The sequence below is a fragment of the Apteryx mantelli genome, chromosome 31 (assembly GCF_036417845.1).
Source record: "Apteryx mantelli isolate bAptMan1 chromosome 31, bAptMan1.hap1, whole genome shotgun sequence".
Lineage (NCBI taxonomy): Eukaryota > Metazoa > Chordata > Aves > Apterygiformes > Apterygidae > Apteryx > Apteryx mantelli.
This window is the reverse complement of record NC_090008.1, coordinates 1,469,890-1,488,828: the sequence shown is the minus strand read 5'-3', so window position 1 is coordinate 1,488,828 and position 18,939 is coordinate 1,469,890. Positions and strand designations below refer to the sequence as shown.

At 63.9% G+C, this 18,939-nt stretch overlaps 2 protein-coding genes across 3 annotated transcripts in view; both read right to left on the bottom strand.

Annotated features, from left to right (window-relative positions):
• ARHGEF11 (Rho guanine nucleotide exchange factor 11) overlaps window positions 1–7,093 on the bottom strand; it is a 34,067-nt gene extending 26,974 nt beyond the window's left edge. For both annotated transcript variants that reach the window (XM_067313167.1, XM_067313168.1), the window contains exon 1: window positions 7,031–7,093. In XM_067313167.1, coding sequence (XP_067169268.1) covers window positions 7,031–7,065 — 35 coding nt within the window. In that variant the 5' untranslated portion in view covers window positions 7,066–7,093. The remainder of the gene's footprint in view (window positions 1–7,030) is intronic.
• Window positions 7,094–7,655: 562 nt separating this feature from the next.
• LOC106495091 (ETS translocation variant 3-like protein) lies at window positions 7,656–11,177 on the bottom strand. Its single transcript, XM_067313141.1, has 5 exons — window positions 11,153–11,177; window positions 10,642–10,879; window positions 10,262–10,421; window positions 10,061–10,166; window positions 7,656–7,810 (listed from the first exon to the last, which is right to left on the bottom strand). The coding sequence occupies exons 1-5, from the start codon at window positions 11,175–11,177 to the stop codon at window positions 7,656–7,658; spliced, it is 684 nt and encodes a 227-aa protein (XP_067169242.1).
• Between the last annotated feature and the right edge of the window lie 7,762 nt (window positions 11,178–18,939).

Sequence of the window (18,939 nt, the reverse complement as noted above, 5' to 3'; positions counted from 1 at the left end):
CATGTAGACTATGCTCAACTGCCAAGCCGCCCTGCAGCTGCTGCCCATCAGCCCGCAAATCCGGGAGCTGGAGTCATCCCGAATTCATTTTGGGTTTCTGCAGCAAATCTTGTTCTTCTCTTTCTTTTCCGAGGGAGAAAAGCAAAGCCTCAGCCCTTGGGAGGCGGCTGGTAGCAAATTTCATTTTGCAAATCAGATGCAAAGTCCCATGCATGCTCCACAGCAAACTGAATTTAAATCCCTGGGTTCCTAAAGCAACTTTGCTGCAGCAGACTGGGGATTCTGCTAGAGCTTTGTTTAAATTAAGATTTTTAATTAAATGGAAAAAAAATTAACACAATGAACACAGCGGCCCTGGTTATTTAATGGCGTAACAGACTCCATTCCCCACATTTCTAATTGTCTGTGTGCTGCAAATTTTTGTAATGCCAATTCCCCACGGGGAGGAACACAGGCTGAACTCCGGGGACAGCTGTGCTTTCGGGAGCCAGGCAGTCACACAAAATTTGTGAAATACTCCATTAACTGGAGGCTTCCCCGCAATGACTCGAGAGAGAGGCTTAAGCAGGCAACGCTTTGCCAGCGGGGCAGGGACGCCTTAAGCAACCCCAGCGCCGCTCCCGGCGGCCGGGAGGCCGATTTGGGAGCCGTCGAGCGGGCTGCAGAAAGCTCCTGTTGCTCAAGATCCGAGCTCTGCAGCGCCCGACGTCTGCGCGCCGCGAGCGTAGAGCACATGGGGGCTGCGAGAGCCGAGCCAGGAGGCGAGGAAGGCATAAACAAGTATTCATGACTTAATTAGATAATGTTTGCGAAGCACTCTGCACATGAACTGTGCTGCACAAATGTTAAGTATCATTAGTGCTACCAGCGAAGTCGAGCAAGATGAGCAGCAATCCTGCACGCCGAAAGCCCTTTCCTCCCACAAAATTTTGTTTTAGGAAGTGTGTCATCCTTCCCCTCCCTGCCTGCAAGAAAACCATGGCATGGGAGCATGCGGGGAGTCAGACAGGGAAATCAGAGCCAGGATCCAAATTCCCCCCCTTAAGAAGATGGAGTTCACGCACCATGCATGGCCCAGCTTTTCCAGGAACACCACTGGAGCAGAGTTACACGGAAAAGAACTATAAGAAGCTACAAAAGCACCACGAGCTCCAAACCATTTTTGAGCTCTCTTCTCCACACAGGGCAGGGTAATTATTAATGGTCCCACTCGTCTCCTGGAAAACACACGCCAGCTCAGACTAGCAGATCTGGTTTGTCCAGCCCCCGATGACAGACACTGACGGCACTTTTGGGGTGTGAGGTCTGAAGTAGCTAGATATGGAATAACTTACCCTGAAGGGACGTTTTCTTCCTGACCTTCCTCCTAAATAAAAGCCACACACCCCGAAGCATGAAAGATCACGTCTCCTTCTGTCAATGCAGCTCACGAACAAGTGCGAACAACTGCTCTCAAAATGCTTTTGCTCCGGTCTCCCTGTGGGGTCTTTACGCTACTAAAAACTGCGGCAATGCAGGAGGTCAGATAGCGATGCCTAAACCGATAGGAAAGTTTGCTGGGCTCCGCGTGCCATGAAGCGCGGCCGGGTGCTGCGGGGGAAAACCGCGGCCCGGGGAACCGAACCGCACGGCAACGCGGACGGGGGCACCGCAGCGGCGGGTGGACCCGGGAGCAAACCGATGGGCAGGGGCTGCCCGGGGAGAAAGTCCTCGAATTACCCCGTTTGCTGCGGAAGAGCCGTGCTGCTCGGCTGGACGAGGTGGGGGCACCTCGGGCTTCTGACCTCAAAAAGCAGGGCATATTCTGGCTATTTAAAGAGCAGCGAGGAGCTTTAAGCCCCCGCAATAACGTCCCGCACCTGGAGGTGCCGGGGAGCTGCTCCTCCAGGCAGGGAAAGCAAGTCTCGTCCTTGTGCGCCAAGCAAGGCTTCCCTGGACCAGAGTCGATCCTGCCGGTTCTCCGCTCAATTCGGGACCTCTCTGCGTTACAGAGCTGCCCAGTTCTCAGCCCGGCGCCCGATAAAAAACAGGCAAGAGGCAGAGCACGCCGGCAGCGCTTAACTGCTCGAGGAGGCCTGTGTTTCCAACGCGTTTATTTTTGGCCTTGTGGTCGAGCTCTCCAGTTAATTAAAAGCTGCAAAGAGGAAAAGCGCGGCAGGTTGTTTTTCAAGCCCGTGCTCCATCCCAGCCCTCGCCTCGCACACGCTCGTCACAGCAAAGCGAGAGCCCTGGACCAGGAGGACGCCGAGCGATGGCTTATTTGTTAAGGGGGATCTTAGCGCTGGCGCAAGTGGCCAGAACACCAGCCGTCAGCACGGACCTGCTCCGTTTATCCACCTGGAGATGGAAATGCCCTGTTAATCCTGCAAACGGGGAGAGCGCTCGGCAAGCTGAGCCACTGGCCAAAGACCAAGGCACGAAGCGGCCATCATCTTTGGCTGACATGGGCTACCATCGTCTCCATCTCCAGTTATCAGCCATCACCACGCGGGAACACCTATTTGCTCCCCAAAGCCCCCAGATCCGCCCCGTACTTGTGGCCACTATGCAAATGCCCAGAAATACCTTCTAGCAGCACCAGTGCAGCAGCACACGTTGGTACGGCCAGAGCCCACGCTAACAAGTTCATAAAACGTCAAGGTCAGTCCCCAGCAAAAGTTGCCTGTTAAGGGACTCTCCAGCGCATTCAAGATCACAGAGCCCGGCCACTCCAGCCCGGAGCCGAGGAGCTGCCGGAGGGCGCGCCGAGCTTTCCCCAACCATATTTGCAATGCTGGGAACCAGCTTCTCCTCTGGCGGGGAGGGAAAAAAAAGAAAACCTTGTTCTCTGCAGAAAGCCACTCCAGAGGGGAGCGGTTCCCCGCCGCGCGCTCGGCGGCATGAATGGGAGAGACTCATGCGTAGGAGACAATGTCACATCCCCGTGGCCGCGGCCCGGCAGCGACGGCCCGGCCACGCAGACGACACAGAGCCGCCGGACGAGGGATTCCAGCAAGCGAGGCCAGGCCGATGCCAGGAAAACAGGGAAGCTACTCACTGCAACCCGATCTGCCCAAACCTCTTTCCCTGGCACGGCAGTAACAATCTGCCTCTGTCCCTCAATTAGCCACACAAGCGACTGGATTTTTTTCGGGCACAATGTGCCCAGACAGAAGGCTTATTCTGCTGGCGCGCATCCCCCTGCCACGCAAGGGGTGCTCCAGTTGGCCGCGGCAAGGAACAGACTGGTCTATTTGGACCACTGGCACAAAAACCAGCGGGGGTCAAAACGAACGGCTGGCCTTTGGCCCACGGCTATATCCGAAGAGCAAGTGCATCTGCGCAACGCACATCTTCTACCGGCAAGGCACGGAAAACACTTCCCAGTTCCTACTGCATCCACAAAAGGCAAGGAAACTCCAGGAGGCAGAAGAAACACACTGTTAAGGGAGGCCCTTTTCCTCACCCTGCCAGTCATGGACCAACTTGCAACCTGTTTCCTGCTTCCACATTGCCAGATGGAAAGGGCAGAGGTCCGAATTTTCCCCTATAAAGCGTAGAAAGCAAGACAAAAGCAGCGCTGCTCACCTTTGGCCAGGCTGCCCCAAACAGGAGTAGAGGGAAACGGCACTCAGGTCGTCGCACCCAGCCCGGAGAGGTCACCCACTAGCGTCTGAACGTGAAGTTTGGGGATACGGCAGCAGGTTGGGACTCGGGAAACCTGGCTCCTGTCCCGGGGACAACCGAGCTTTCCCGCTGTGTCCCACCAAGGTGTCTTCTCCAGCCGCTTGCCTTGTCCGGGAAGTTAACCCCGCTCGCTGTCCCGGAGCAGGAGGAGGCAACTTCCCGCAGAGATTTAAGAGGCTGCTTCGCCGCCGCCTGTGATCTGACTTCTATTAGTCCAGGAGGAACTGAAACCCGCAGAGGAGGGCGGAAACGCTCCCCTTGCCCTCCCTGCCACCTCCGCCACTCGGACGCAGTCCGGTCACCGTCGTTCCCACGAGTTTCAGGGCTTCGCCCCTTCACCCTTCCCTCTCTCACACCAAAAGCTCATCCTAAGAAAGAGAGGTCAAAACAGGGGCTAATCTGGGTAAAACGCTCCCGACAGGCTCCTGTGACGTGACAGGGGAAAGTTATTTAACAGCAGAGGAACAAACCTTGTTATTTTTCCTTTCGGATTTGGTGGCGTTTCCCCACCACTGAGATACAGGATCCACTGCTGTCTGAGGCTGTACGGCTCGGTTTAGTTAAGCCGCTTTGGTTTTTTTTCCTCCCTCCTATAAAACACAAAGTCCAGTCCCGAGGCAGTGCGACCTTGCGGCTCAAGCAAGGGTAGGACACCTGGTTTCTTTGGGAAGCGGCAAGCCTGTGATTCAGGGTTTCCTTTCTGACGTTCACGGCATTACCGCCCACGCCACACGCTTCCCCAACCGAGGTTGTCAATCCTAATCTGCCTCTGGGAAGCTCTTTGAAATCCCAGGGGAATAATTAGCACGCTTCGGGTTAACCTAAGGCACCCAGGTCTGATCCTAGGTGAGCTACTGCAAAAGCAACCACTCCTCTTCCAGACTCGAGCTACCAGGAGATTCAGACACGCAGGGAAAGCTGTCCTCGACCGCAGGCACTTTGCATTCATTCTGTCAGAAGGAATTAACAGGAAAACACCTTTCCACAGGCTAGTTTCAACATCAGCTGCACCTGACAGTGAAAATTCCTAAATCAGGCAGACCCCGTCCTTACCCTTGAACAGTACAGTCTGCCAGCTGGGAGAAGACAGGGCAGAAATCCCTCTGGATGCGGAAGCCAGGCCTACGGCTTCCCAGCACGAGCCACTGGAGAGCAGCAAGACATCCCCCAAAACCCAGCTGGGACTCCCCAGCTGCACCCCACCGCAGCTCTTTGCAAGGGGTCCGTCTCTGGCTCTCCCAGTGCTTTATGCCGCTGGTTTCCTGACACGTGAGCCAACACACTTCCGTTTGGCATCACCAGGGGATCGGCACGGCGCTGGTTCCTGGATACCCGCAGCCCGTCCTGCGTCGCTCACCCGACCGTTTTGGAGGAACGGCCCTGGCTCTGGAGCAGTTTCCTTAGGGACGACTCCACAGAGGGGTCGTGCGCGGGACGTAACCTTCCCGACAGAGAGAACTCAAAGCTTAAAACCGGCAAAATTTCATGGCCAAAGGCCCTGCTAGGGAAGACGTAATCCCCCAAGATACATGGGGGAGCCATACGATCCCGGATGCCCGCCTGCAGGATGGCTGCAGCCCTCGCTACACCGTGCACGCCTGGTTTGCAGGTTTGCTTCGGTGCCTGCTCCCGGCCCTGCTGCCAGTTATAACACTTGCAATTTTAACAGTAAAATTAACGTTTCGTAAAAGAAATTTTTGTTTACTTCAATGCTAATTTTACGCACCACCCCCCCTCCCTTCCCTCAACCATGCGAGCGCACAGATTGTTTCTTCAAATATGTCAGACAATCCTTCAATTAAAAAGGGTTGATAGTCCGGGCTAGTTATGCTGGGGTTTTAACCTGTAAATGCAGGTAGTGTTTCTCACCTGCAACACCGTGGCATCCGCTGCGGTGTATCCACACCATCGCTCGCCCAAGGGGACCAACACCCAGCAGAGATATCCAATTACCTGGAGAACCTACATACCACGCTAACGAGGAGTGCCAAATACAATTTGCACCCTCCGGCTGATCGGGGTTTTCAGACGTCTAACCAAGATCCATATTTGCCTTAAAAGGGAGTGGCTCGGCCCTGCATCGCTCCAGCCGGCAGCGAAAGATCGTGATGGTTTTAACAGCTCCAGCCTCGCCAATGAATTGCAGCTGGGTCCGGAAGGCACTGCTGCAAGCGGCAGCCTTTGCAGGCACCAGCGCTGCAGCGTGCCGAGCACCCGGCGCCCTGCACTAGGCTTCATAAATAACCCAGAGGGCACGGGCTCCGCTGCCAGTTTGGAGAAGACCCAAATCCTCGCCAAAAAAAATTAAAAAAATAAAAATAAATAAATAAATCACAGCCTCCCACACAAGCGGGGACGGCTGACGCCTTGTCTGCGCCGCAGGAGCACCCGGGCACCTTACCGGCTCCTTCCGATGGGGTTTTATTCCTCACCTCCCGCTTCCTGCGGGCAAACGCCGGTCTGCGGAGACCCTCCGCCCCGGAGGAGGGGGGGGGGACGGCTGCCTCGTGCCCAAAGGCGGCCACCGGCCCCGCAAAAGCTGCAGGCAGCCGGCGCCCGAGATGCAACCGAGCACCTGCCGGCAAGGTGCCGGTGTGCCCGGGCGAGCGCCGGGGCCGGGTTTTGCAGGGAGACAAACGGCTAGGGAGACGGGACGGCGTTACCCAGTCCATCTCTTTTTTGTTTTTAAATAAAAAAACACCCTCTTAGAGCCAGGCAGCAACCTGAAAGCACAGAAATTATAACCCCCCCCCCTCAACAAGCTAAAGCCCCACAGACAGCCAAGGGGGCAAGCGGGAGCGAAGCCAAGCCAGGCTGCGCCAAGACCCCCCCCCCCTCCCGCTGCACGGCGGGTCTGGAGGGTAGCAAAAAACAGGGATTTCTCCCAGGAAAGGCGGGTTGTTTCGTCCACCCCGGCCAGGGGCTGCGGCCCCCCCGGCCTGGAGCCGCCGGGCGACTAGGCCCCGCTGCGGTCGGCGGCGGCGGCGGTGGAAACACAGGAAGTTGGACGGCTGGAAAAGGGGGAAAAAAAGCAACCGGAGGCAGGGAGCGGACTCGCTGCAGCCAGTCAAATCCTCCCCCCCCCCCAAAAAAAAAGAGAAAAAAAAGAAAAAAACACGCAAAAATAAAAGGGGGATGCACATACCCCCCCCCCCTCCCCATCTGCTCCCAGCTGGGGGGTGAACACAGGGTCGTCGCCCCCCCCCCCAACCCGAGGGGTATTTTTGGTGTAAAACACGTCGCCCCCCCGGGCCCACAGGTCGAGGGGTCGCCGTGGGGGGGAGGCTGGTGGGAGGGGAGGGGAAAGGGATGTTTTGGGGGAGGCCCAGCGGGGTCCCCCCCCCCCCCCGGCGGCGGCACCTACCTGTCGAGGGCCGTTTGGGGAGGCCTCACGCTCATGGTTCCTGCGGCGGCGGCGGCCGGCGCGTCCCCGAGGCGGGGGGGGGGCCGCCCCCCCCCTCTCCGAAACACCCCCCCCCTCCCTCAACCAAAAAAAATAAAATAATAATAATTAAGATTTAAATAATTAAAACCTTTCTTTTCCCCCCTCCCTCCCCCCGGCCGGCGCCTCGGCGGCGCTCAGGAGCCGGGCAGCCGCGAGTCCATCTTGAGGAGCCGCCGCCGCCGCCGCCGCCGCCCCTCGGCCCCCTCAGCGCGGCCGCCCCGCGGGCGGCATCGTCCTCCCGGCGGCGGCTCCGCGGCGCAATCTCGGCGGCGGCCGCGGCGGCCGGACCTGCGCGGCGGGAGGAGGAGGAGGAGGAGGAGGAGGAGGAGGAGGAGGAGGAGGAGGAGGAGGAAGGGGGGGGGGAGGCGGCGAGGCGGCGCGACGAGCCCCCTCCCTCGCTCCCTCCTTCCCTCGCTCCCTCCCTCCCTCCTTCCCTCTCTGCCCGCTCCCTCCCCGGCTGGCGGCAGCCGCGGGGCCGCCTTCACCTCGGCTCCGGCCCCGCTTTCGGTCCGGCCCCGGTTCGGCCCCGGCCCCGGCTCGAGGCCTAGCGGCCGCTCCCGATCCCCGGCCTCGCCCGGCCCCGCAGCCGGCCGGGGGGCAGCAGCGGCGGCGGCCTGCGAGCGCGGCCCGCTGTGGGGGGACCCGCAGGCCCCGGCTGGGTGTGGGGGGACCTATAGGGCGATATGGGCGTGGGGGGACCTATAGGCACAATATGGGTGTGGGGGGACCTATAGGCGCGATATGGGTGTGGGGGGACCTATAGGCACGATCTGGGTGCGGGGGGACCTATAGGCACGATATGGGCCTGGGGGGACCTATAGGCACAATATGGGTGTGGGGGGACCTATAGGCACGATCTGGGTGTGGGGGGACCTATAGGTGCAATCTGGGTGCGGGGGGACCTATAGGCACAATCTGGGTGTGGGGGGACCTATAGGCACAATCTGGATGTGGGGGGACCTATAGGTGCAATCTGGGTGCGGGGGGACCTATAGGCACGATCTGGGTGCGGGGGGACTTATAGGCACAATCTGGGTGTGTGGGGACCCCCACGCAGCCCGGTTTTGGGGGGGCTCTATAGGCGCAGTGTGGGTATGGGGCGACCTATGGATGCAGCCCCGGGGGTGGGAGGATGTGCAGACGCAGCCCACGCGGCTGTGGGGCGCCCGCAGCCCCAGCCCTGTTAGGGGGGACCCATGCATGGCCTGGGTTTGGGGGGATGTACAGAGGCAGCCTGGCTATGGGGGGACCCACGTACAGCACAGCTATGGGGGGACCTATAGACACAGCCTGGCTATGGGGGGACCCACACACAGCCTGGATATGGGGGGACCTATAGACACAGCCTGGCTATTGGGGGACCCAAACACAAGCCGGATATGGGGGGACCTATAGACACAGCCCAGCTATGGGGGGACCCACACACAGCCTGGTTTGGGGGGGACCTATAGACACAGCCTGGCTATGGGGGGACCCACGTACGGCACAGCTATGGGGGGACCTATAGGCACAGCCTAGCTATTGGGGGACCCACACACAGTCTGGATATGGGGGTACCTATAGAAACAGCCTAGCTATAGGGGGACCTATAGACACAGCCTGACTATGGGGCACCCACACACAGCCCAGGTATGGGGGGACCTATAGACACAGCCCAGCCATGGGGCACCCCCGCAGCCCAGCCATAGGGGCAGCCACACATACAGCCCGGGAATGGGGGGGGTCCCGGCTTCCTCCTCGCGCCCCCCCCCCCCCCCCGTGGCCGCTCCGGTGCTCCGTGGGGCTCGGCTGTGCCCTGCTCCCGCTCCCACAGCCCGGCCTGCTTCTCCTTGCGGATTTCCCGACACACACACGGAAAAGCGAAAACGAAAATGAGCCCGGGCCCCCTTCCGGGAATCCCGGCGCAGGCCTCCCTTCCCGGCGCCCTTCCCGGGGGGGGGCGAAGGCCCCTTCCCTCGCCCCGCGCCGGGACCCCCGCGCCGCCCTCGCCCCCCCGCCGCCGCGCTGCACACACACTTCTGCTCGGCGCTGCTTATTTTTATTCTCAGCCCTTGCGGCGGCTCGGGAAGGGGCCGGGGGGGTCCTGGGAATGAGCAGCGGTGCAAGGAGGGGGGGAGGTCCTGGCCCCCCCCTTCCCCGGGATCGGAGCCCGCCCGCGCTAGGGGGGCTGCGGGGACCATCCGGGCAGCCGGGGGGGCCAAGCCGGGTGCTGGGCGGCCCCGCAGCCCCCCGGCAGCCCCCCACATCCCCCCTCCACCACCGCCCGGCCTTTCGCCTCCTCTTCCTCGCCTTCCTCCCCGCCCACCAGGAAGCCGGGATGCGGGACGAACGCCTCCAGTTTGGGGAGCCCGGTGGGGGGTCTCCGCTCCGGCGCCGGCCCCGGCATGGCGAAGCTGGCCCAGGTGGGTGCCACGGGCACCGGCCACGGCGAGGGGAGGGCGGCCGGGCGCCCAAAGCCGTCCGGGAGGCCCAGGCAGCAGCAGGAGACCGCCGGGCAGCAGGAGGCTGCGGAGCCGAGCCCTGGGAGCGGGAGAGAGAGGGAGAGAGAGACGGGAGCGCTGGGAGCCGGGCGCCCGGGGTGGGGGGGGACCCCGCTGCAGCCCGCTCCCCTCTCCTCCTTTCCGCCTTGCTTTGGCTCCCGCATCCTCGGGGCCGGGCGCCCCGTCCCCTTCTCCCAGCTGCAGCCGCTGGGTGCTGCTGTGGGACCGGGAACGGAGCAGCCCGGGCTCCGCGGGCCCTGCCAGGCTGCGCCGGGGGGCTGAGCCCCACCGCACCCCATGCACAGGTGCCGGCACCGCGCACCGCGCCTCGCCGCTTGCACCGCTTGCACCGCTCGCCGCGGCACCCCGGCTCGCTCCGCAAGCCCCGTGCGGTGGCCGAGCCGGCCAGGGGCCACCAGCGGGCACGGTGGTGCCCGTGCACACGTGCGGGCGTGCGAGGAGCACTTACGGGCGGTGGCGGCCACCTTCTTGTCCCCCGGGGCCGCCCGGAGGCCCCGGTGCCAGGTCGGCTGCTCGGCCAGCGCCCGGCGGCTCAGCAGCACGTTGTGCAGCAGCTGGGGGGGGGGGGGGAAGGAAGGGGCACGTGGCAGCGCGGGGGGCGAGTGCCACCACCCCGTGTCCCCGTCCGCCCCCCGTCCCGGGCGGCTACCTGGCTCGGCAGCCCGGGGGCCGCGGCGGGCGCCGGCCAGGGGGGGCAGCGGGCGTCCCATGGCGCGGGGCAGCGGACGAAGACGAGCTGGCTCAGGTTGAACCTGTAGGTGAAGCGCTTGCCCTTGGTCTTGTGCAGGATGCGCTTGTTGTAGTAGTACCTGGCCGGAGGAAAGGGGCGGCGGGGGGGTTATTTGGAAAAGCACTGAAATCCCCCCCCCCCCCGCTCCGAGGGGACCAGGGGCCCTTTCCGACCCCGCTGCCCCCATACGGATGGGCTGTGCAGGATCCCCAGGAGCGGGCAGCCGGGATGTGTGCTGCTCCGGCCACCGCGGCCCCCAGGGCTCTGCGGGTCCGTCCCCCCCCGGCCCCGGGCAGCACCTGAGCGCCCGGCTCAGCTTGTCGTAGTTCATCTGGGGTTTGCATTTGCGCCTGCCCCACAGCCGTGCCACCTCGTCGGGGTCCTTGATGACGAACTCGCCGTACTCGCCCTGCTGCCAGGCGATGACATGGCGAAACTCCTCCTTCTGCAGCAGCTCCAGGATGAAATGCCAGAGCTGGATCTGCCGCGAGCCGGGGCTCGACTCAGCCTTGCACGCCCAGGCGGGGAAAGCCAGCCCTGCAGAGCCAGCGGCGCGCGCTTAGCCCGGCCCCGTGGGGAGCCGGAGGCATCCGCGGGCGCCGGATGGTCCCTGCTCCCCCCCCTCACCCCCGGAGGCAGCCGCGTTCCTGCCCCCTTCCCCACGGCGAGGATGTTCCCGTGCATCCTTGGTGGCAGGTCTGCGGCGAGGGCCCGTCCCCGGGCGCCGGGTGCTCGGGAAGGAGGGCGCTGAGCCGCGGAGGGTCCTGGCCTTCCCGAGGCTCTGCCTCCGCGGCACCGCTGGGCGCTCACCTGGTATCCAGCAGGAGCCGGGCATGGCGGGCAGCCCCGGCAGAGCGCAGCCACACTGCATCCTGCGGCCCTGCGGAGGCGGAAAGCACAGGAGCCGCGCGGGGAGCACCCAGCGCCCGGGGGGATGCACCCAGCACCCGGTTGGATGCACCCAGAGGGATGCACCCAGTGCCCAGGGGGATGCACCCAGAGGGATGCACCCAGTGCCCGGGAGGATGCAATCAGTGCCTGGAGGGATGCACCCAGAGGGATGCACCCAATGCCTGGACGGATGCACCCAGCACAAGGGAGGATGCACCCAGAGGGATGCACCCAGCGCCCAGGGGGATGCACCCAGCGCCCAGGGAGGATGCACCCAGTGCCTGGGGGGATTCACTCAACACCCAGGGGATGCACCCAGTGCCCGGGGCGATGCAGCGCTGCTGCAGAGCCTCCCCGACCCGGCAGACCACGCCGCCATCCCTCACGGGGACGGTTGCATCCTTGCTCCCGGGGGGGTTTGGCATGGCCGCCCTGCGGGGAGGGGGGGCAGGGGACGGCGGGACGCCCCACCAGCGCTGCTGGCTCTCGCGGCGCTTTCCTTTCTTCTTCTCCCGTCGGAAATTGTGGCTAAAACCTGCGTTCGTGCTCCAGGTTTCCTCTGCAGAGACCGCGTGCGCGTGCACAGGGCGGTGCGTGCTTGTGCACAGGTGTGTGCGTGGGCACGCGCGCGTGAGCGTGCAGCGCTCGGGCCCGAGCCCCCGGAGCCCGCTCGCCGGCGGCGCGCTCCCGGCCGGCAGCACCCTTCCTGGCGGCGGTGCCGGCCCCGGCTGATGCCGGCTGGTTGCTCCGGGAGAGGGATCGCTGGAGCAGAAAGAGTCTGAAAAACAAAGCGCCTCCCTCGGCCGAGCCCAGGGTCTCCCGGGGGCAACGAGGAGGAATTTTCCTTCCGAGAGCTGAAATTTTCCCCTCTCCCCAAAATGCAGTTAATTAAAGAAAACGATCCCCCCTACTCCCAGTTCCTGCTCACGAGTTGCCGTTTCTTTTCTCCTCCCGTTCCCACATCCCGGGCGAGAGGAGAAACCAAAGAGCCGCCGGCTCCCTACTGCTTCCCGCGGCCCGGAGCAGCTCCGGAGGCAGCCGAGAGCCCCCAGCCAGCCTGTCTGCACTCACCTGCGACCTCCTCCTGGGAATTTTATCCCGCCTAGGAACGATTGCACATGGACAGGGCTGGGCAAGAGCAACCGTCTGAGGGTCTTAGGGAGAATCACCTTAATATATAAAGGGAGGGGAAGGGTTAAGCGTAAATCTTCTTACCCCCCCCCCCCCGGCAGGGAACAGAGGGAGAGAGAAAGCGCTGGAAAGAGGAAGCGGGAGAGGAGAGCCGGGAGGTTTGGGGGTTTCCTGCGGCAGGTCCCCGGCACGGCTCTGCCCCGGTCCCATGTGCCGGTGGTCCCCGGTCCCCCCGTCCCATCCCGCAGCTCGCCGCGCTGCGTCCGGTGGAAAAAACCACACCGAGGTGCAGCTGAAGGAGCTGCTTCCGAAAAGCGGGTTGTTTAACGTCCCTCTCGGCCCCGCTTCTCGCCCGGGTGCTTTCGGTGCAGCTCCCCACGGGAATGTCCCCTTTTCCCACGCCTCGTCCCCGTGGCTCCCGCAAGAGGAGGAAGCAGCCGCGCAGCCGCCCGGGCTGGCACCGAAAGCAGCTCCGGACAACGCTGAAAAGCGGCTTTCCAGGAAAAAAAGTTGTGAAAACCGGCCCTGAAAAAAAAAAAAAAATAACCCAACAACAACAGGGAGCGGAAAGTATCTAAAGAGCAAAGAAGCCAGAAAGGAGAAGTGGCTAGAAAGGAAGGAGCGGGTGCGAAGAGCCGGCCGGGAGCAGCGCGACGGATGCGCCCGCCGGCACGGAGAGGAAGCCCCGCGTCGGCGCTGCTCCCGCTGCATCGGTCCCTCCTCTCCCTCGCCCAGGCAGAGGCGTTTAGCAGCCCCGGCTCCCGGACAAGTAAATACGAAAAAGGGCAATTCTGGGGATTTGGATTCGAGCAGAAAGGCAAACAGGCCTCCGGGAATGGCGGATCCAAAGGGCAGGAGGCTGAACCCCCCCCCCCCCCCCCCGCCCCGGGCTCGCTTGGCACCCAGCGCGACGGAAACGCTCCCTTGCGTTTTCTTTCCCTGCTCGCTCTCCTAAGTTGCTTTTCTCTCCCCGTTTCTCTCCACCCCGGCTCTCCTGAGCGAGGGCCTCGGCGCTGCTTTGGGCTGGGCAAACGTGGCCATGTCTCCAGGGCGAGATTTGGCCAGATTCCTGCCCCTTTCTCTCTCCCAAATCCCGCTCCAATCTCCTTAGCCGCCCCCCCGGGGCGGCGCCGTTGCGCGGAGCAGGCGGAGGTGAAGGACCTGTTTGTTTAAAAGCATCTAATGCTATTAAAACAAGCGGATTAGGGGCCATCGGAACAGCAAGGAGCCGAGCGGGACCGCGGGGCCGCAACCCGGGCTTCATCCCGGACCTGCCACCGTCCCTGTCCGCAGCGGGGGGACGGGGACGGGGTGTCACCCCTCATGTCCCCGTGCAGCGGGGATCCGACTCCGGCCCCCCGGATAGCTCCGTCCCAGCCTCGGCTCCGGGTCTCGCTGTGGTTTTTCCTTCTTTTCTCCCTCCCTCTCCCCACGCGTCCCTTGGGACCGTGGTATTTAAAAGGTTTTTGTAACGCGGTCGGAGAGAAACCCTAACCAGGGCGCGGGGGCACCGCGGAGCCGAAGGTCACGGCTCAAAGTCAAAGCCCGGGAAAGGTCCAGGCACGGCAAGGGGCTGCGCCGGGGGCCCGGTCCCCGGGATCGCCGCGTCCGCCGCTGGTGGCTCCTTCCTCCAGCTCCTTCCCTCCGCTCGCTGCCTCCTGGCCCTGCCGTGCCGCCACCCCGGGAACAGCACGGCAAGGTGCCGACGAGCCCTTCCCTGGCATCACGGCCCCGGCGGGGAGCAGGGCTGGGATTTGGGATGCGATAGCGGCTGCTTTATCCTCTGAGCCCCCTCTCGGGGGGGTTTTCCCTTGCTCAGTGCCGGCAGTGAGCCGGGCTGGCCGCGGCGGGATGAACCCGGCTGGAGGCAGGAGGGAGCGGGGCAAAACCTGAGCGGAGCAGAGAGCTGCCGGAAGCAACCCCGGATAAATCACTTTATTCCACTACAGGCAATTCGGCCAAGCAGGGGGCTCTGCCCTGCTCGCCCCTTCCCTTCACTCCCGGCTGGGAAGGGGCTGCCGGTGCCCGGAGCGCAGTCCCTGGGTGCATCCCGTTCCCCTGGGCCTCGACAGGGAAAGGCTTCCAGCAGCGTGGATGCGGGTGCCCGTGCCCTGCTCCGCGTGGCACGGGCAAATCCACGGCGTTCGGAGAGCCCTCTCCCGCTGTGAAGCTGCAAGAGCAGCGCAGCTGGCATGGGAGTGCACGGCTGCGGGGGGGGGGGAATTCTCCAAATCCCGGGAGAAGGGATGTCCGGGGTGTCCCCGCTTTGCCCCTTTTCCCTGCTCTTGCAGCCGCCCGGCGGTGCAACCGCAGCCCGCCCGGGAGCGAGTTCGCAGGGCGAGACCCACGCGCCCACCCCGTTTTGGTGGAAACGGCTGGAACCGGCGAGCGAGGCCGGCAAAACCCGCTGCAGCCAGAGGTGGAGGCACGGAGCAGGCTCGGGAGCAGGCCGCCGCCACGAGCCGAGCGAGCCGCCACCGCCGCGAAGCCCCGGCAGCGCCGAGCGCGGCCCCGAGGAGCCTGGCATGGCCGCATCCCAGCGGGATAATGCCAGCCCGCTCCCTGCCGGCGGGACGGCCCCAAGCACCGGGAGCCCCGAAGGCACCTGCGAGGGGCGGAAAGGCTCTTCATTAACCCAAGCGTCCCGGCTCGGGGGCCTCTTACCTTGCGGGGACACCCGGCTCCTGCTCAGCGTCCGCCTCTCCGGTGCTGGCGCCGCGTCTGTGGCTCCCGGCCCGCGCGTTTCGCCGCGTTAGGGTTACTTAAAATGAAAACCCAGCGCTCGGCGCTCCCAGGAGAGCGGCCGCGGCTGCGGAGCCGAGCGCGTTAACCCCTCGCCGGCCGCCGCAGTCCCCCGAAGGCGGCAGCCGCCACCTCTTCCTCCTCCTCCTCCTCCTCCTCTTCCTCGCGTTCCCCCCAAGCCCTTTGGCACCGGTCCCTCCCAGCGCAGGGGACCCGCGGTTGCACCAAGCGGGATGGCCGGAAAGGGCCGGGAAGGTGAGCAGGGCAGCGTGGCCGTGGCTGGGCTGCGTTGCCCGGGAAGATGCTGGGATGGGGTTTCACCGGAGCCTCGAGGACCCTGGAAAACCCTCCCGGAGCCAAGTGACGGGGTGCGAAGCCCGGAGACACCGAAACATCTCCCCGCCGAAGCTGTTTTGCCGGGGCCATGGGCGCTGCAGGCTCCGAGTTAAATGCAAGCCCCAGTTTTCCCCCTTCATCCGGGTCTCCAGGCCCTTTTAATCGGGAAGCACAGAGGCAGCGGCACGTGGGGACTGCAGGAGCCGCATGCGACCGAGTTGTCCAGGTTCATCCCACCAGCAGCGAGGGAAAGCAAGCAAATTAACCGTTACTCCTGCATAGGAACATCCGTACACGGAGCACGCTGGGAACAGGGATAAGCATGCGAAGCCCGGAGCGCAGAGGGAGCCCCATGCCGTACCCCGATCCCGACGGCCGGGCTGCACGGGCGCAAGCGGCACACGGAGGAGCCCGAAAGGCGCGACGGGACGGCATGCGGCGAAGCCGCGGGGGGAAAGCCCTGCGCCGGCTCCTTCGCGTCGCGCCGGCTCATCCGCGCTCCGGGCGGCCAGGTCGGGAAGGAGCCGGCGAGCGCTTTGGGCCGGGCAGGAGTCCCGCCGGGCGCAGGCGGCCGCCCGTTGCGACAGCGGGAGCCGCGGCGGCGCGGTGCCAGGGCCCCGGGTGCCGCACGCTTTGCCTACCGAAGCGCCGCCCGGCTCCCGCGCCTTGGGGGTTCTCTTGTATTTTTTCCCCCCTTTCTCCTCCCCTTAGTTGGGAATAACAGCCCGGCCGACTCGCGCTCTGTTCAGACTTGAACGGCTCCAGAGAGAAGCTGAGCCGAGCTCGCCGGGAGGGCGCAGGGCTCGGCGAGCCCGGCTGCTCCGTGCCCGGCTCCTCGGCGGCCGATTGCAAACAGCCCACGCGGACGGCATGGGCCAAAACGTCCCCCCCGGAGCTCCGGGATCAATACGTTGCTTCTCACAGGTTAATTCCCCCCCATCCCCGTCTCTACCGCCAGGAGAGCTCACGCATTAAAATAAGAATAAGATAAGGTCGGGCAGGCAAACAGGGAAAACGAGCGGCCGGGAACCGCCGAGCGGGGAGCCCGCGAGCCACGGGGCCGAGGAGGGAGCCGGCGTCCCCAGCCCGGGGTGATGGCAAAGAAAAAAAAAGGGAGAAGCAGGATGGAAGACGAGAATGAGGGAGGGAATTAAGGCGAAAGGGCGGCAGCAGCAAGAGGTGAGAGGAACAGCGGGAAATAAGGGCGACGAGAAGAGAGAAAAGATGGGTGAAACGCGGGAAAATGAGAAGCAAGAGAAAGGATGTGACGAACCTGCGGAGACGGAGAGAGAGGAGGGGAGGAGATGGAAAGAAACGGCAGAAGGTGGCGGGAAACGGTAAAAGAGAGAAATCAGGAAAGGAAAGGGGGAAGCCCGGCGGGAAGAAGAGGGGTGCCGGGGCGGAGGGGCGACGGCCGGGAGCCGGCACACGCGCCGCGCTCCGGTTACCGAAGCGCCTTCACCTCCCATTAGCGGCAATGAAAGGTGACAGCGGCGGATCGATAACAATCACGGCAACAGGCTCCGAGTAATAAACCCATTTTGCCAGCGTTTCTGCGCGCCCCGTCCCCGTCCCCAGCGCCTCGGCCCCGGAGCTGGCCCGGCCGACCCTGATCCCGCGGGAAACGGGCCGGGAACAACCGGGTCAAGAGGTTTTATTGCACCCGTGCAAGCGGGTTGCTCCCGCCGTCCGCGGGGAGCCTCCATCCCTGGCAGCACCAGTGCCGCCCCTCCGCGGGCAGCCGGCATCGGGAGAAGAACCGGTTTTCCTCCAAAAGGCGAGGAAAGCCGCCCGGCACGGCGCGGGGCGGGGAAATCCCGGGCAGGGCCGCCGGGCGTGCGGCAGCTCGCTCCGCGGCGCGGGGCCACCCGGGCGCGCAGACGTCCTGACTCACCGCGCCGAGACCTCCCACGCGTCCGGCCGCGCTCCGAGGATCCCCCCTCCCCGGCTGCAGCCTTCCCCGCCAAGGCTTCGGAATGTCCCCCGGCCATTTCCCACCCGCGTTATCGGGCCTACCGTGATCCCAGCTCGGATGCTTTCGGCATCCCTCGACCGCCGGCACTGGCTGTGCTGGAAGCCCGGCCTCGGCGCTGCCCCGTTCCCGGTGCATTTTTGCCTTTAACGTCAGCCGAACGAGGCCGCCTGCAAGCAAGAATGCGACCGCTGTGAACAGCATCGGTCCCGGGCAATCCCATCCCCATTCCCGCCCTGCGGCAACCACCGCGGCTAATCCCGGCCCGGTCCTGCCCGGTCCCTGCAAGGACGCGGTGCAAAACTCGGGCTCCGCACCCACCGGCTCGCGGATGCTTGGAGCAGCCACGACGGCTCGGAGACACCAGCGGCCCCGCGCAGGGAGGAACGGATCAAAACAAGCGATCCCGGGTGCATTTGGGCAGCCACCGGCCCAAACCAGCGGCCGTTCCGGCTCTCCGCACCGGCCCCCCCCCCCCCGGTGCCTCTCCGGGGGCCGCGAGCGGGGAAGGGGGGGGGGAGCGGAGAGCCCGGCGCGCGAGAAGATAACGCAGCGTCCAAATGAGACGCGAGATAAAGCAATTACGTGATCGATACGGGTGAAACGGAGCAATCTAACAGATCGATAGCCTCGTCCTCTCCCGCCCCGTGCCCTCCGCGGCCGGCCGCAGGGTGCGAACCGCGGCGGCTCCGGTGGCGCGAGCACCCAAGGACACGGAGGGCTCCCCTCGCTCCCCCGGCAGGGGGGGGGGGGAAAAAAAGAGATTAAAACCCTCCTTTTTTTCTCCCCGCTCCCCCTGGCCCAACGGGGAGCCCCAATTCACAGGTTCCCCCCCCCCCCAAAAAAACCCCACCCTCCATCCCAAGGGGCCACATCAGCACTTTTTGCATCATTAAACCTCCCGCTTTTAGCCAGGCTCTGCTCAAGGGGGTGAAGAAGGAGGGAGGGAAGGAGCGGAGGGGTTTTCCCGGCGCCCGAGGCTTTGAACTGCGGCTTTTGGCCGCGCCGGCGTTTGGGAAGGGGGGGGAGCACCGCGGCCCCCCCCGCGCTGCTGGGCCGAGCTCAGAGGCAGGCGAGGAGCCTCCTAATGAGCTTTGCCATCAGCTCCCGGCTCCCAGAAAGAGCTGCGGGAGCCGCTTTGGAAAATTGCCGCTTGGATTTTACTGGAAGTTTCTGAAGATTAAGCTTCGGTTTTCCCGTTTGGGCCCAAAGCTGCCTTTATTTTCCCTGGAAAGCAGACAGCGCTCTCTTACAGCGCTGCCGGTGAAGCTGAAAAAGGGCTCCTTTGCAATCCAAAAAACTTGGAAAAGCGTCTGCAGAACTGCGTATTTTTTTCCATCGCTTTCGTAGCTATTTTCTTTTACGGGAAGAGTTTTGCCCTGCACCTCCCTGCACCGGGGGGGACTCGCTCGCTCGCTCGCCGTCTCGCCCGCGCGGCGCTGAGCTCCCCGGGAGCCGCCGCCGCCGCCCGCAGCTCGATACCCCTTCGTGCAGCACGACTTGGAGCTCAAGTTCCCGGGCGCTC

Bases quoted from the DNA above. Each gene is read 5' to 3' on its own strand.
- LOC106495091 (XM_067313141.1), bottom strand. From the start codon at position 11,177: ATGCCCGGCTCCTGCTGGATACCAG. The intron at 10,422-10,641 runs GTGCTGCCCGGG...TCCTCCGGCCAG, and splicing joins AAGCTGAGCCGGGCGCTCAG to GTACTACTACAACAAGCGCA. The intron at 7,811-10,060 runs GTAAGTGCTCCT...TTGTGCCTATAG, and splicing joins GAAGGTGGCCGCCACCGCCC to GTCCCCCCACGCCCATATCG.